The sequence below is a fragment of the Pangasianodon hypophthalmus genome, chromosome 29 (assembly GCF_027358585.1).
Source record: "Pangasianodon hypophthalmus isolate fPanHyp1 chromosome 29, fPanHyp1.pri, whole genome shotgun sequence".
NCBI classification, from domain to species: Eukaryota; Metazoa; Chordata; class Actinopteri; order Siluriformes; family Pangasiidae; genus Pangasianodon; species Pangasianodon hypophthalmus.
Genome location: NC_069738.1, coordinates 12,981,336 through 12,999,368, shown reverse-complemented (window position 1 = coordinate 12,999,368; position 18,033 = coordinate 12,981,336). Strand labels below are relative to the sequence as shown.

At 37.5% G+C, this 18,033-nt stretch overlaps 1 protein-coding gene across 1 annotated transcript; it reads left to right on the top strand.

Annotated features, from left to right (window-relative positions):
* Nucleotides 1–1,732: 1,732 nt before the first annotated feature.
* On the top strand, nt 1,733–16,885 carry epn1b (epsin 1b). The gene is made up of 9 exons (XM_026927862.3): nt 1,733–2,466; nt 5,628–5,721; nt 6,436–6,591; nt 8,675–8,803; nt 10,714–10,825; nt 11,173–11,336; nt 11,447–12,023; nt 13,055–13,177; nt 14,270–16,885. The coding sequence occupies exons 2-9, from the start codon at nt 5,653–5,655 to the stop codon at nt 14,377–14,379; spliced, it is 1,440 nt and encodes a 479-aa protein (XP_026783663.1). The 5' UTR covers nt 1,733–2,466; nt 5,628–5,652; the 3' UTR covers nt 14,380–16,885.
* The last annotated feature ends 1,148 nt before the right edge of the window (nt 16,886–18,033 follow it).

Genomic DNA, 18,033 nt, shown 5'->3' with positions numbered 1-18,033 from the left:
CAGTGAACTGAAAAACAGACCGGAAAACTTTGTCTTATCAATGAAACATAAAACTTTATATTATTATCAGACAAAATGTTTATTGGATTATTTATTGGATTACAAAGTTTTTTGTTTGTTTTTTTTAAATGCCTGGTAATGTAATTCATAACAATGATGATATTTTCCTCTCTACTGTCAAAAGTTGGCAGTAAATCTGCATTTCTAAGTTCAATAACTCAATAAATAGTCCACTAGCTAGCTACTTTCAACTTCCAATTCTGGCTAAGGCTATTTCAGGTGAAAGATTTTCCCTCTCATCATTCTCCAGTTGGAATTTATTATTAGCAACGCTTCCTTCACTAATGCTTCACTAATCCAGCTTAGTCTTAGACCAGCTACCTGCTACCAAAACACAAGCTGAGCAGGTCAAGCTGGTAAGTTCTTTTCCAACTTCTTTAATATGACTAAATAGATCAATAAATGTTTGAGATTTTCTAATTGGCATACGCTTGTGATATTTTCTTAAAACTCACTGTCCAGTTTGGTTCACAGCCAGGCCAGCGACAAACACTTTGGGACAGGAGGTGCACGATTGGCCAAATCTACAGCTACAGAATTTCCAACATTACTGCTGGATGACACTTGCAGCACATCCAACAGATTATGTAGCACCAGTATGTACCGGTAGCCCAATTATGTCTGAACAGTTGATTGTTCTGCCAGTTAATATTACTGACGGAACTCCATACCCACTATCCATCAAACTGGGCCTGTGGTACCAGACAAACAGGTTACTACGACACAACAGACTACACAGCTTGAAATCAAGGGTCTGACCCCGGCATACTGAAATGTGCACAAAGGGGCAGCACTCTTACGACTGCGTGTGCTGCATCTACATGCTGGATGTCTTCAGGCAAGTGGATTAAGTATTATTAATATTTAATATTATTAAGTCCTAATAATAGACATATCCTTTATTTTTATGCCACTAGGTGGAAGAGACATTGTGTTTTCTGGGCCATGTGTCCATCCAAGATCTCAAGAGCTCAAGACCTCAAGAATGAATAGTTGAATGTTTGTAGGACTTATATGGAATTATCCATATAAATAATGTAACCAGCAGATGATCAAAAGTAATGAAAAGGACTAGACTTGTTGGCGAAGGAGGCGTGCCCATTGACAACATTGGCATCAAGTTCTACTTGTTTTCTCCATGCCAAAAGCAGCAGCCAAACTTCATCACTAACCTGCTGAGTCAGTATGATGAAGACAATACAGAAGAGATATGGTTTACTGTGTATTAGCTACAGGAATATACCTGTAAAAACAAAGCAGCTACACAAGAGCTCCATTCTGTAAGATATCTCTAGTCTGTTTATAAGCTGCACTCTGGCTAATACATTCTTTCACTGTAATGAAAATTAATAAATAAAAAAAGCCTAATTAGCTCAATTTTAGGGGCACTAGCCACCATGTACCATACAGAGAGTGGTGAGCTTAATATTTGGCCTACTCTCTGTTACCGTAGAAACAGCCATAAATAAGAATGGCATCATCAAGTCTTTGCCCCACCTAGTATGGGGAATGCTGGAGCAACCTGAATTTTTTTTTTTTAAAAAAGGGTTTCGTGTTGTTACACTGTTTTTGTCTATGTAAGTGTGTAAGAAAGATGTTATGTAAAATAAATTATAATGGTGATGATGATGATGATGACTATGATGATGATGATGATGGTGATGATGATGGTGGTTATGATTATTATCATTATTATTATTATTATTATTATTATTTATTGTGGTTGTGGTTGTTGTTGTAACACCAGTTGCCCCCTTGGCAGCACCAGTGGAGATCACTATGCTGCATCACTATGTTGATTCATTCACACATTTCATGATTCATTCACACATTTCACATTTCCCAACCATCTTCCACAATCAGTATAGTGTCTATTCATTATTAATTTTTCATCATTAACCGAAAGCTACTCCACCATCAGTGCTGCCTCAGTGCCACTGTGCTGTCTGGGATTGCTGAGTGAATCTGAACGAATCGTTTAACTGAGCAGACTGAAATGACTCAAACGACTCAAATGATTCAAATACTTCATCTCTAATGAATACAGTCGTTTAAATCTTCCATAAAAACGGCGTTATCTCTAGACATCAACCTCCAGGTATCTAGAGGCTCAGGAGGTTGAGTGGGATGTGTTTAGAGATGTGTTTATTTACTCCAACACAACAGCTTGGAGTAAATAAACACATCTCTAAACACTTTCAGCCCAGGGGAGCTTTCAGCTGGCTCTTCCTGTGTCTGTGTCGAGGGGAGGCAGAGTCTCTGGCGCTGTTTGTTGGCTTTTCTCAGGTAGCAGCAACCGGAAGCGGAAATTACCCCTGGGTTCGGGGAGTCTCAGCTTCCAGTCGTCCCTGTCATCCATCCATCCATCCATCCGATCCGTCCATCTATCCATCCAGTTTCTCAAAGGTTAGTATTAATAATCATTTTATTGCTGAAATAATACAAAACAACACCATGTGCAGCTGTGTGTTTGTTATTCTCCTCCTGTCCAAGGGAGGCTTTTATCAAGCTAGCATCCTCTCCATGATGGCACAAAGTGCACCATCCGGGTTTAGTGATGCTGTGTGTGTGTGTGTGTGTGTGTGTGTGTTTCCCATGCCAGGGATGTTGCAGCAGATAAATAAAGTGTGTGTGGCAGCTTCACACTGGGTGTTTACTGCTAGTGCACGCGCTGCTAGCGGTTTCTGCACGCTGCTCTATTCACACGCAGTTTCCTGGAAAAGATCCTGGTCTGAGCTGATTTATCCTGGTTACTGGTTCAGTCCTGGTCAAGCTGGTTAGAGCATGAAAACCTAAAAACCTGAATCTGGTTATACTCTAAAAACCAGCTCGCCCTGTGCAGGTGCAGGTGCAGGTGCAGGTTCTGGATTTACAGCAGTGTATGCATCTCATCATCTCATTAGAACCCTGACTCATAGTCCAGCTATAATAATATAATCTAATAATAATTATTATTATATTAGTGATTGGTTAATAACACGGTGGCTTAGTGGTTAGCATGCTTGTCCTGCACCTCTTGGGTTGGGGTTCGAATCCCACCTCCACCCTGTGAGTGTGGAGTGTGCATGTTCTCCCTGTGCTTTGGGGGTTTCCTCCCCCAGTCCAAACACATGTTTTTAGGCTGATTGGAATCTCCAGATTGTCATGAATGTGTGTGATTGTGCCCTGTGATGGGTTGGTGCCCCGAGTTCCCTAGGATAGGCTTCAGGCTCCCTGCAGCCCTGTGTAGAATAAGCAGAACAGAGAATGGATGGATGGATAACTCAATAACTGTATCCTATCATATCAAAAAGCTAGCCTTCTCCTTTAGCCATGTCTATTTTCTTACTCTGATTGACATTTCCAAATTGTCCGTGGTGTGTGTCTGGGTGTGCGGTTGTGCCCTGTGATGGGTTGGCACCCCGTCAAGGGTGTGCCCCGAGTTCCCTGGGATAGGCTCCATGACCCTGTGTAGGAAAAACGGTACAGAAAATGGATGGATGGATGGATATTAAAATGGCTGAATGTGCAGGAGGTGGTATAGGTTGTTAATTAAATACTATATAACTATATAATAGTATGTCTTGCAATTAATAAAACATAATACCTAACATATGTTACATTTCTGAAATCCTCAGGAGGCATAGTTTACCATTTTTTCCCCAAGACAGAATGAAAACCATTTTTTAATGATGTCTGGTAATCTAGGATGTGTATTTTCAACAGTTTGGGATTTTCATTCTCAGTGACAATGTTTTATTTATTTATTTATTTATTTATTAGCATACTTATTCATGGCATCAGTAAATAAATTTCATCACTAAAAGTCATCATCACTATAACAATATTTTCTGAACACATCAGTAAAATTGACAAAATAGTAAGATGTTGGCCTAAGTAACATTTCTATAATTCTATAATTATAATTCTTACAACAGTAACAACAATAACAGGGTTTAGAAAATGTTCAGTAGTTTTCAAATTCAGTTTAACAGAGTAGGTGAGAATCATCTTAAAAGCACAGCACTAAAAGGTAAGTAGCATTTTATAATTTATTCCTTGCAGTAGCAGCAAAACACAGGATTTTCCAAAATAATAATAATAATGATAATAATAATAATAATGAACATCAGTGTGAATCTCTAAAATGATATGAACTCAGTACACTCACTAAAAGTCTTACTAGGTCTAGGTATTGTTCTCAATTCCCCAGTCTGTCTTATTCCCCTGCTTCTTAAGATGCCTCATAAAAACACCAGTTAATGCACATAAAATCCATCAGTGCATCATTTCACCACAGTTGTTGGTGTTTCACGCATCCATTATATCCATCCCTTCACTTTTCCTTTCTCCACTTATTGTATTTTAAGGCTGTCCTAATTATCGTGAACCATGCTGTCTCAAATTAACAAGCCGTGTGAGGTCATGTGGGACTGCTTGAAAACATCTGTGCATGATTTGAACAAATGTTATGCTTTTTCTGTTACAGCAGAGTACAGTATGTACATTATGTCTATCTGCATTATAAATATGTGTGAGATATTTTAGTTATGACAGTTTCCAAAAAAAATAAACAAAGCATGTCATTTTTCCTCGAGATGTTAGGGTTCAGCTTCCTGTTTGATGCTGACCACACCCTCTTGATATGATGTCACACGAAACATAAGTTTTGACTTGTACATATCAGGCCAGAAAATAAATGCTGCTGAAATGAACGGTCCCAATTTACCTGATGTTGCAGTATACCTGAATTCACCCTAGTATAGGATTCATATGCACTCTTTTACCAGTTTATTAGGTACACCCAGCTTATACCTATATTTATTTGCCTTTTTATCAGATACAACTGCTACCCTGACTGTAGCCTGTCTAGCGCTGTTTGTCAGACACTCCTCTACCCCGTCCATCAATGGAAAGCGTCTATACAAGCATCACTGACCAGATATTACTTGTGTGGTGACTGTCATCAGTACAGCAATAATACTGAAGTGGAAATGGCAGCATTAATACAAAAAAAAAGAACAAGATACTTAACACTAACTTAAACTATGACTGTGAGAACAATGAAATGGTATTTACAATATCCAAGTTAAGAGATCTGGCAGATTCTTTTTCAGCACAGGATCCAGATGAGTGCTATACGTTATTATACTTGTGATATTAAATATGAAATAAGAGAGAGGAATTTTTCGGTTTGTCGTCGTGGTAGTTTATTGAAAAATTCCACCCCTGTGAAAACCATATTCTCTCCTAAGAAGCTGTGCAGCCCATGCAAGAAGGAGATTTGATTTAAAAAAAAAAACAAAAAAAAAAACAATCGCTATCTATCTACCACACTCATACAGTTAGTGTTTTACGTTTGAGAAGAAACGTGATTGCATATTTAGAAATCCAGCAGGAGTAGAAGAATATATCTTTCACTCCTTTCTGGTCAGTTGGTGAAATCTAGCTTCTATAACGACTGTATTGTGTCTGACTTGTAAGTCACTTTGTGTAACCAAGTTGCATCTGTCAAATGGCTACATGTCTGTGTAATTACATGTTGGTTTCCTTACACTGTTCTTCTTTTATCCTTTTTCCTTATCAAGCATTGTAGGTAACACACCAGGTACCATGACCCAGTCAATGATACGTAGAACCCTCAAAAATCTCGTTCAGAATTTCTCTGAGGCTGAGGTGAAGGTAAGGAAGACCTTTATTGTCATTATTTTTGCTCCTGCAAAAATCATTAGCTCCGTTTCAATCAAGTCAAGTGAAGTTTATTGTCATTTCAACCATCTACAGCCAGTTAGTACGTAGTGAAACAAAACAACGTTTCTCCAGGACCAAGGTGCTGCATAAGACAAACACAGAACAACACAGAACTACAAGGGACTACATAAATTTATACATAAAGTGCACAAGTGCAAACATGTGCAGACAGAACAAGACAGTACAATGACTACTGGGATAGACAATGGGCACAGTAAGTCCCAGTGCAGCGCCGACCAGTACACAGTTCTATTAGAAAGTGAATCTAGTGAGAATAGTGCAAAGAGTACAATATAAGTAGCTGAAATAGTGTAAACATAAGAGTAGCAGCCTATGTACAGTATAATAAATATTGTAGCAGCATAATGTAACGTGCAAAAAAATTGCAAAGAGGATGGAGGATGCTCAGTTGTGTGTGTATATATGTATGTGTGTGTGTGTGTGTGTGTGTTCGTTCAGTCCACTTTCTTTTAGTCAGTGAATCTCCTTAATGTTAATTTTATACCCTACACTAAGTGTGGTGTATTCATTCACACAGTGTTGTAAGATTTTCTAGTGAGGCTCATTGAGTGGTATTTCTAACTTAGAGCTGGAGTTCTCAAAGCTCATATGCTTTAGTGACTGGGCTTCACTTGTGTTTTCTAGGTGAGAGAGGCGACCTCTAATGACCCCTGGGGGCCGTCCAGCTCACAGATGGCGGACATCTCGGACCTGACCTACAACGTGGTGGCATGCAACGAAATTATGGGAATGTTGTGGAAGCGCCTGAACGATGACAAAAACTGGCGGCATGTATACAAGGTGAGGGCGGAGGGCTCAAAAGAAGATGGATAAAGAATACGAAGAATACAATTCGGCTATCAGAATCATTCACTGTTAAATTATTCCTCTCTTTAAGGTTGCCTTTAATTGCTGAGTTCAGCGAAACTTAAATAGTAATTCAATACTGATGCATACACGTTGACTAGAAGCCCAACCACTGCAATAACAAATACTATAAATATGTTTTTATTGTTTGGATCATATTTGTTTTGAGCTCTATATGCTGATTAGGAAATAAGGTACTACTACAGCCGCACATGGTAGTTTAGCTTCAGGAGGCCTTTAAGGCCACAAAGGCCACAAAGGGTACCTTACATCAGTAAATTAGTCAATTTGGGCATTTAAAATCTAAATCTCTAAAAGTTTTGAAAGCCTGGTTTGCTAGCTGTCTATCTTATTACAGCATGTTAAATAATTCAGTCCTTTGCTGGCATTTCCTTCAGCAAGACTGTTTTTTTTTTTACAATCCCAGCAATATTTGACACAATGTAAAGTTGAGAAGTGTCCCTAGACTTATATTCAAATAATCTGTCAACTATCTTTCTGCTGAATTATCTAATGATTATTTTAATTACAAATAAGGAATTTGACTGACATAAGGAACAAGCCAAACCTGAAACCTGAACCAGCCCAATTAAACAGGCTCAACCTGATAGGCCTCATTAAACTTTGAGGTTTATACACTGGTGCTGTAATGACACTTTCACACCGAGTAGGTGCTTCCATTTGTTCATGTTTATACACCACTGACGTGCTGCTATGAGAGGCAGTAGCACTACAGGAGTGGACAAATCATATCTATTCATTAGCTAGTAGAAATTCCAATGTACCAAAGTTCAATAAAACATATGTCTTATGTTTTCTTACCCAGAAACTGCCTAGGTTAAAAAAAAATAGATAGCATAATTTATAACTAGTACAGTTAGCTACTTAAGTGCATTAATAAAGATTAAGGGAAATGAGCAAGTATTTGCTTATTATCCTCTTCTAGCAAAGTTTCTAAGGTAGAATATCGTGTGTGTTGTCGTCAAAATGTCACTGGTCAGCAGTTTGGTTATAAGCTGTGGTGATCTGTGCTCACGTCAGATATAAAATGTATTATTCGATTCTGGTTAGTGTTATTTTCTGCATGTAATAAGCATGAGGGATATGTGAGAGCTTTGCACTGGACTTTTTTTTTTTGTGCTTTTGTCAGTGTTTCCAGATTCTCAAAATTATCATCCGCTGTCATTGTTGATGAGTCCTGCATATCGGCTTAGACAAATTTGGACCCATTCTTTCTTAAAGCTTTCTTTTCATTTTTCTTGGTCAGACTGACGTGTGTGTTTAAAGTCATGTTGAGGTTAAGGTTAAGACACACCTTCTGCTGTGCTTCAGGTCACAGGCAGAATATCTGACATCCTTTACAATCCACTCCATCCATACAATTAAGACTTCATAGCTGTCTTCATCTCAGGGCCTCAAAACAGCCCCATACTGTGATACCGCCACCACCGTGTTTCACAGTTTAGTTAATGTTCCTATGTGGGAAAGTGGTGTTTGGTTTTCATAGCAGTTTCATAGCAAACATAGCCATTCTCATTGAAGTCAAAAAGTTCAAAACTCACACCAGATTCTACAGTAACATTTACACAGTTTTTCTAAACAAGACCTTTAAAATTGGATCTTTTTGTTTAATAAATGAATGGTAAAATATATATCAATGTGTATGTTGGCTCACTATTCGCTACATTATGATTGAAATAATGGTCTGATCTGCAACTGTGTTAGACTTTTGTCTATCTGTGCTTTAAAGGAAGATGTTAAGCTCTAAATACAATAAACACGGTGTCCCACTGTCTGTAAACATTATCTTGATGCTAATATCTTGTATTTATATGCATCCTACCACTTATTGGGTAAATTATTTAGCACTAATTCAAAAGAATACACAAACTAATGCAGCTGGAATGTAACTTTTATGAAGAAATTTTATATCAAACTCAATAATGTATTAAATAATATGAATATAAATTGCTTTATTAACCGAATATATAATTTCTTTCTCTTTCTTTGTTTGCAGTCTTTAACACTACTAGAGTGTCTCCTGAAAACCGGTTCTGACCGCATTCCGAAGCAAAGTCAGGAGAACATTCATATTATTAAACCGCTGATAGAGTATCGTTTCACAGACAAGGACGGGAAAGACCAGGTACCTGAATTAAAGTATTCACTGATATTTTGAGCTGCTTGCTTATATCTCAGGTGTGTGACAACAAAAGTAGTGACAACAATATTCTTTGCTCGCATTTGTTGTTTCTAGAAATTACATTTTAGGCATTAAAATGAATTAATACCTAAAAAAAGAAAATGTTTCATAACTTTACACAAGGTTACATGTTATTTTTTTTACTGTGCTAAATATTGACACTGTTGAACGCAATTCAACAAAAGAGCATATATTATACATCTCCAATTTTTGGAATATAAAGTATTTAATTTTTTATGGTGTGCAACACTTTTTAATACTTTTATTTAACTGGGTGCTCAGGGCCTTGTGGATATCACACAGCTCCACCTACTCGCAAAGTACTTTGTTGCACTAGGTCCAAGAGCTGCAGAAACTGCGATTAGGTATCTTACGAACTTACGAAGAGAAAACCAATTCTATTGACGTTTAGTATATAGCTAACATTATCTAACTGCAGTATTGAACCAAGTACAGTAACTAACAAGCTAAATGCTAACTCTGTTCTTGTAGCAGCCACATAAGAGTTAAATCACATTTTTAAACCAGATTATTAGAAAACTACAAAATATTTTTTAACGTGTCGAAATAATGTGGGCGGGTGTCCATATACCCAGACGCACCACCCAAGTATATATAAACTACAGTGGGTTTATAAAAGTCTGAGACCACATTGAAAAGCTGGGATTTTATTTTCATTTAAAATTGAAAATAAATAGAAGGTTTTAGAATTTTGAAATATTTAAAGCAAAGAAAGCAAATGTTTAATATCTTGAATATATAATACTGAAGATTCTGCACTATTTCTAGGTCCCTATTTTAAGCAAATGTGTGATATTGAGCATGTTAACTGTTTTGTACAGTCAAGGTCCGATTTTCTTCATGTCTAATCTCTTCTATTGAAGCGTCTGATCAGGCGACGCTCCGACAGATTTGATCTAAAATGGATCATATCATTAATAATATCATTTGTAATCAAAATTGATGTATTAAATTAGAAAAGAATGCAAAGTAGAAGCATTTTCACTCAGACCTTCGGCCCCCACTGTATGTGCAGTGCTTCTTTTTACTCTAGCAAACAGCTTGTTGTTATGGAGTTATAGTAGTAATGTTATATAATTAAAAAAAAAAAAAAACAGACTAGCCTAAGGGTCAATTAAACTACAGTTCTCTTTTTTGCCCCCTCACTACTCACTGCCTTCATGCACAGTAAGGAGATATTAAATATTTAATAATATTTATAAATATTTAATGATTTACCTTGAATGTGAAATTTCCAAAAAAAAAAAAAAACAGTTACTCATTTGGTTTTCATTACAATGACTGAAGTAATGAAGTGATCATGGCTATGCCCTACTCCCTCAGAAGGCTACACCTCTTCCTGTGAGAACTGTAAAGGGTCCTCCTCCGTAGCAGTCGGCCATTTTGAACAGACTTCGGGGTCATTTTTCAAAGCCAAGGCTGGTGTTTTATTTCTGCAGAAGCACTGATTCTTACGCAGACAAGAACAAGTATCTCAATTCAGTAATGAACAAATGGATAAATTTCCCAAGCTGCCACCAATTTCATTTAGCTGCTGTTCATGTAATACGATTTTAGATTTTGTAGAAATGTACAGAGGCAAACAAATACAAATTCACAAGCTATGAGCTGTTACCTGAGGTAGCAATAAAACTGACTTTTAAAGAGGTCTCATATGTTTTATTCCAATTGAATGTTCTTAAATGTGACTTAAATGTCATGGGTGCAGGACTGCAGCATCTGTGACGTTTCTGCCATAGAGTAGAAACATTGTAAATAAGAGCAGTGGAAGTCATGTATTAGTTGCTGGGAGATGTGTGTGTGGAATTTTAATAATAATGTCTTCTCTTCAGGGTGTGAATGTCAGGGAGAAAGCCAAGATAGTGTTGTTACTTATACAAGATGAGGAGAAACGTAAAGAAGAGAGAGAGTTTGCCATGAAGACTAAGGACAAACTGGCAACTGGTAATGTTTTCTTTAATGACAATGAGTTCAGCAATTCACCAAGCATGAAAGAGTTATTAGAAAAATGGCTTAATTTGTTAATCATTCAATTTTCTGGAAATTACTGTATAAGTCCCATGAGGCAATGGTTTCAATTTCTACTGAAATGTCCAGTATTTTCTCTTTATCTCTCTTATCTGCTAACAACCAATAAAAAAAATCAAGAACTCTACATACAGGATAAACTTGTGCTGGGCTCTGGGACTGAACAACAATGTACAGAAATACTGCCACAATGCACCACTTTTGGAGTTTGATCCTAAAATTTCTTTGTTTAATTTTCCTTTGGCTTTGTCTATTATTTTTAGCCTCTTCAGAGGCCAGTGACAAAGTAAAGACCGAGATTCCTTCATATACGGGGCTGCCATCCCTGGACAACATCCCCTCAGTGGCAGATCTGACAGCCAGCATGGCAAAGAAAAAGGAAGAGAGGAGGATACTAGAGGAAAAGAAGAAAGAAGAAGAGAGACGTGTGAGTTCTGCATTTGGAGGACAACTCTAACATGAGATTTGACCATGTTGTAATTTGTTTTCGGTGCATAATGTTATGCAGATCGTGTAATGTGTGCACATTTCTGTTAGGCAAAGGAAGGCGACACAGAGCCTGACCTGTGGGAACAAGCAGCAACTGCAGCACCTCCTTCCAGCTCGGATCCCTGGGGAGCTCCAGCTGATGCTCCAAAAGCCGTGGGTCCTGCTACGAACGACCCGTGGGGCACACCAACAAATGACTCCCAAGATTCAAATATGGGTTCCAGTGATCCTTGGGGTGAGTCGGCGGATAAAGTGAAAGACAATGCCAATCCTTCTAACGATCCATGGGCTGGTTTACCAGATGAGAAGATTTCACCTCCTGCCAGAAACTGTCCATGGGGTGATTCAGCAGACCCTACAGAAGACAAAGGTGTAGCTACTAATGACCCCTGGGGCACGTCAAATGACTTGGTAGCAAATTCACAACCAGCGAAGACAGATCCTTGGGGTGCACCAGTAGATTCTGCAGAAAAGTCTGCTCCTGCAGCATCAGACCCCTGGGAGACACCGTCGGCGCCACCTCTGGCTAAGTCGGATCCATGGGGTGGGGATAATGGAACTTCAGCAGTGTCACCCACTGATCCCTTTAGTGAAGGGCCCAAAGCTGATCCATGGGGCACATTAGGTATGTAAAAGAGATGGAAAAAAACTACAAGTCTTGCTGAAAGATAAGGCTTATCGCTAAGGTTCTTAAAGCCGCTGGATGTTTGATTTAGAGATTTGGGGATTAATGCTTGCAGGATAACTAGAGCTGCCTAGCTAAAAGACAAAGTGGAGAACAAGCTCAAATGTAACCTCGTTGCTTTCGGCATGTCTATTTTTATTACCTGATCTGTTTTTTTTTTTACTTGTATTTTGTTATTTGTGTTCTCTGGCCTGTTTTTTGGGGTGCTAGCTAGAGCAGTAGAGCTTTGTATCGGAACTGGGATCCCGTGGGACCCAGCAAAAAAAGTTGATGGATTGGATGGTCAGATGTGAAGTTCTTAGGACAAACAAAGGCCATTTTCAGTAACTGGGCACATATTGATCACAACAGGTTGCAAAATTGGCACTTTGCAACACATATAAAGACTCATTTTTGGTTAGTTTTGGAAATAGAACCAACTAAGAAATATCGAGGTCAGATGCAAACCAAAATTAATATCTGTGGGAGTCTTGCACCTCTACTCACTGCCATCAGCTCAGTGTGAAGCCAAACTTCCATTTTGGCATATCGTATCTGAGAAGACAAAATACTTCCACCAAATGACACCTGACAGTTTTGGAAGTAATGGTGTAAATCTTACACTTTACACATCTTACTGCAGCTTTAAATATCTGATCAGAATAATATGAGCTCTCACCTCTTTGTTCTTTCCTGCTACATCAGAAGCAACTAATATCACGTCACTTTGTCTCGTATGTTATATTTTCATCATCACTTTTACTCTGAGTACAGCAGACTGGTTTAGCTAGCTTCTGGTGAAGTACCTGAGTGTTGGATTGGCTTGATGCTGCATTAATACAGGTCATGACAAATAAACGTACTAGTTTAGTACTTTCCAATATAATTAGATAAAGGCAGAGTAGAAGTCCACTTTGTGTTTTTTTTTTTCCTCTGTATCATAATACTTTTTAACAGTTTACTTTCTGTGCATTTTTTTCACCCACTTTTAGCCTCTTCGCCACTTTCAACTAATGATCCCTGGGGTGCTCCGGCAGCTCCCACTGATGCCTCAGCAAAAGCTGACCCCTTTGGTGATGGAGGAAACTCGGCTGCTTGGGGGGTTCCTGCAGAGGGTATGACCAATGAACAAACAGTCTTTTTAACTTTCTAATAAATTGATCATAGTCACACTTTGCATTAAATTTCCCTTAACTAACAGTGAGCCTCATTTATCAAGCTGGATATGAGCAGATTTATTCATCAATCGTTTGTAGGAGTGTTTACACAAGAAATTTAGTATTCATAAAAATCCTGTAATTTCGGAAAATCTTTCATGTCCTACTTGTGCTCCTCGTGAGTGTGTGTAAATTTATGCATTAGAATATTAGCTAATGTCAGCGCAGACTTGATCGATTTGCACTTTTATACTTGGATTATACGGTCAAGTTTAAATTGTATTTTTTCATCACATTTATAGCGTATAGCAGTCGACTTATCCAGACTTATAGAAGTGCTTTGTAGTCTCACTCAAAAACACATCCTCATGCTAGTTCACTAGGTCAGGGACTAAGAGTACTATCGTGAGAATTTTGCCAAACCCAGGCCTAACACAAACCTATAAATTTAACAAATAAAACTAGCCATTCAAATCTGACAAAAGAAACGCCGCCATATAAACAAAGAACGTAGCCATAAGTCGTAAACAAATGCCTCAGTTGATGTACTGAAGTCTGTTTAAATGTCAGTGAAACACAGTAAAAGATAAGTCCACATAAATTAGCAAAAATTTTATTGAAGCCTGGTCCTAAGTTGATAAATTACTGAAATCTGATCTCCTGATAAATATTAGATCATACTCTTCATCCTCGTTCCGAATTTTGCCAGTTAACAACCACAAGCATGTTAATTAAGCTGTGGGTTCAGGTTGGACATTATGACTTCATTTTACTCATTGATGGTACGAACATTGGTTAATACAAGTGTATATTATTATTTGGCGTATTGGGATTTTAAAAAATCAATTAACAAATGTGTTAAATAATGTCAGTTAAGGGAAGCGTAATGTATTGTGCCACAGTGAGCTTTTAGTTATGGAAATTGTTTTGTCTCCTAGGCCACCTAGTTTTGTCTATGACAAACAGTTTATACACAGTTCTGCCTTTTTCATATTTTATGTAACTGTCACATTTTAGTTCTCACTTATCTGTTCCTGCATTCATCCACAGCTGACGTATCCTCATCCGTGCCCACTGAAGACTCCAAAAAGCCATCCAGTTTCTTGGGGGAAGGAGCCTCGTTGGTGGATCTCGACTGTCTCATGTCGACAGGGAATTAAATTACCCAAGCCTCTACTTCGGACCATTCAGATTAGATAATGTTTTGTGGATAGATGTTATCATTGTAGGTGTAACTGTCCTCCTTTCCCCTCTGTTTTCAGCACTCTGTTCATTTCTTCCATCTCTCTGCTTTCTGATTTGGTTTGTTTCGCGTGTGCTGCTTACTGCTTGCTCTTTTTGCTTTGTACTAAACTAAAGTTCCATGGTTGCATCATTTTTGCAGTTTCCATCCAACACGTTTTTTTTTTTTTTTTTTAAATTTACCCCATGATGGTTTGATCATCTCTTGCGTTCTTAAACCCACCTGTGGCACCTCCAACCCATCAGACCACCTTCTTTCATTTGGTCCTGCCTAAAACGGATATACAGAATGGTACAACCCAGCAGTCTGGGACGTCTTAATGGGGAAATGAAAATGTTATCATTTGGAGAGTTCTTTAGGAGTGGAACAGTGAAATCTGTGGGTGGTATTTAATTCTTTATTTATTTATTTATTTATTTATTTATTTATTCAGTTTTTCAATCACCCATAGACGTCTACCTTTCATACATTCCCTTACTAAATGCCAGCTTAGAGCCTACTGGGCGTGTGTATATGTGACAATATTTAAAATCAATAAGCAGCAATATGCTTTATGTGTAGCCTTTTTTTTCACAGTGGTAGTCCGGAAATTACGAAACTTGGTTTATTGTTGTTGGTCTTTCTCATCTACTATTCTTCTAAGACATTAATGACATATCTGATGAGTACAGGAGCAAGTTATAATTTTCTTTTTATTTATATGGATAAAGTTGTATAATTTAATCTGGTGAATACATTGTGCTTTTGGGATCATTGGGTTCAAAGCCAAAACATTTGAAGCCATGAAGCCGTTCCCTGGTTAATGTTACTTTACTCCCTACTCTAAAGCCACAGATTAAAGCTCTCTGTCACTACAATGGATTTCTGTCATAGCGACCTAGTGGAGGTCTTTGTGATCGATGTGATCAGTGCAGTATATACGAGGGTATGCACAGAGAACACTATCACGTAATTAGTGGAAAATTCATTGCTATGTTTTCATACAAGTTATCTTCGCTCCCCTGCATGGCCCCGATGCTCCTCAACAAGTGCAGCGTGAAATTGGGAGGTTGTTGTAAATGTTTTTCGACATCTGTGTGACATTCTATGTCCAAAATTTGAGCAGAACAACAGTACGCATGACGCAACACAAAAAAACACCATGAAGAAACTATCAAAGTTCTAGCAATGCTTCTACATGGCTTAAAAGCACAGAAAGTAAGAGTAGTTCCTTACCTGCGTATATATAGTTTCTTTTTTAATAACTCCCCTTTCACAATATACCAAAATACCTACATTTTTTTTTCTCACTTTAATCCTTGCTAGAGCCGTCCAAATACGTTATCACATTACAGTCAACTGTAAGTTGTAAGCCACACAGATTTGGCAACACGTTCATACTGTCGAACTGGCATTAAAAAGAAAGTTGCGATTCTCAAAATGTGATGCAAGATTCTCGCAGTGTCAACTTTTCATATGTAAAACTCTCAATGCTGACAGCTGATTCTAAAGCCGTTTCCTTTCCACACTATACCCAGGGTGGTAGCCTCACTACTTTTTATATCAAGTACTTTATAATTAATTAAACTTGTCTTGTCGATAGAGCTGTATGGTAAAACTGATAAACACTATTTTTTTCTTAGTCTGCCCAATATGCATTTTAATCCAAGAGGTTATTCATCCGTCTGTTCTTATCTATTAGGAAGAAACAAGACAAATGGCTCAGGCTGCTTAATGAAACCAAATTGTTTGAGAACAAATTTGTCAGGTAGTTTACTGTTTTTTTCACTTAGCTATTAGTTGTCAATTGAAGGAAAGGTGACTTCAGTGATGGATTTAGCTTAATTTTCCATTAATTCATCAACATTTTGGCTATTTTTGTTACACAGGGTGCCTTGTATCCCGTGTAGGTTATGTCAACCAAAATACAACTTACAGTTGACTGTATGGCAGTGTATTTGGTACAGCTATAGAGAAAATAGACCTAGTAAAGTAGTCGAGCTTTAAACCTGCACAATCTGTGTTGTGATGTTGGTCGTCTGAATGAGCAACTCAAATTCAAATTTCAAATAAGTATTGAATATTGTAGTCAAATGTAAAAAGAAAAAAAAACAATCCGTATTTTGTCATTGAGACAAGACTATCTATCCATTTATCTATGTATCCTTATTTATTTATTTATTTATTGATTGATTGATTGATTGATTGATTGATTGTGATTTTGTAACCTTCTATATTGACCTTAACATCTTACCATTAATGCTGGACATACACTATAATTTCACTTCACTACTATGAAAGGAAATTCGAATGAGTGCTGTGCTGTACATATAAGTTGTATTTTGGATGGTAAAGGAATATATTTATTCTATTATGAGTGTTGTTTCTTGTGAATGTGTACACTGGAAGAATAAAATAAACAAAGGTATGAATTCAGGTCTAAATCTTTCTGCGTTATATTTTTCTACAGTTACTTTTTTCCACCCTCAATGTGAAATTACAGCGTATAAAAATTAAGTGAAAAGCAATCAGAAACATTTTAGGGAAAAATCGGAAAAATAAAAAAACTTACAATAATCTGGTTGCATACGTGTGTATGCACACCCTTTTATAATTGGGGATGTGGCTGTGTTCAGAATGAACCAATCACATTCAATCTCATGTTCAAAAGTAATTATCATACAGCTGTCATCAATGCAATTATTCTAATTAACCCCAAATAAAGACCAGCTGTTTCTGTAGGATTTTCCTCATATCTTCTTGGTTTCATTCAACTGCTGAAGCGATGGTCACAAAGAGCTTACAAAGCATGTATGATATCTCACTTGTTTTTTTTGCTGTTGCTGAGGATGGCCTGATATGGACAGCCTGAGGTTACATGAGATTACTGTGGATGGTACCACTTAGAAACCATGAAGATGGCTTTGGACTTCAGTTGATATGAACAGTTTTGCAAAGATGGCTTAGGACTACAATTGCTATGATAGCTTTAGGTCTGCTATTCCCACGAACAGTTTTACACTGAAGTCTCCATCAGTGAACAGTTGATAACTCCAACAAAACAGACTTCATGTGAAAACTATAATATTATTATTATATTATCTAGAATAGAAGGGATTTATTTATAATTGCACTATTTGGTGTCAGCCAGATGAGGATGAGTTCCCTTTTGAGTCTGGTTCCTCTCAAGTTTTCTTCTTCATATCATCTCAGGGAGTTTTTCCTCACCACCGTCGCCTCTGGCTTGCTCATTAGGGATAAATTCATACATTTAAAATTTATATCATGAATTTATATATTTGTGTAAGGCTGCTTTGTTGTAAAGCTGTCACAGAAGCAACTGAAAATAATAATTTACACCCTTAGCATTAGCAATATTTACCTAAATCTTGTGGACCTAGCAGTTCTTCTGTTTCACTAGACACCTGGTGATTGTATGACTTAGTATTTTGCTATAAATTATCATCACCATTGGCCATTGTTTTTCGGTGTTGTTTGTTTTTTTTTCCTCTTACCTCATATGCGTCAGGCTTTTTTCGAGTTTTATGCTAAAAGCTTGTGACTACTGTCACAGCTACAGGTAACCTGTTCT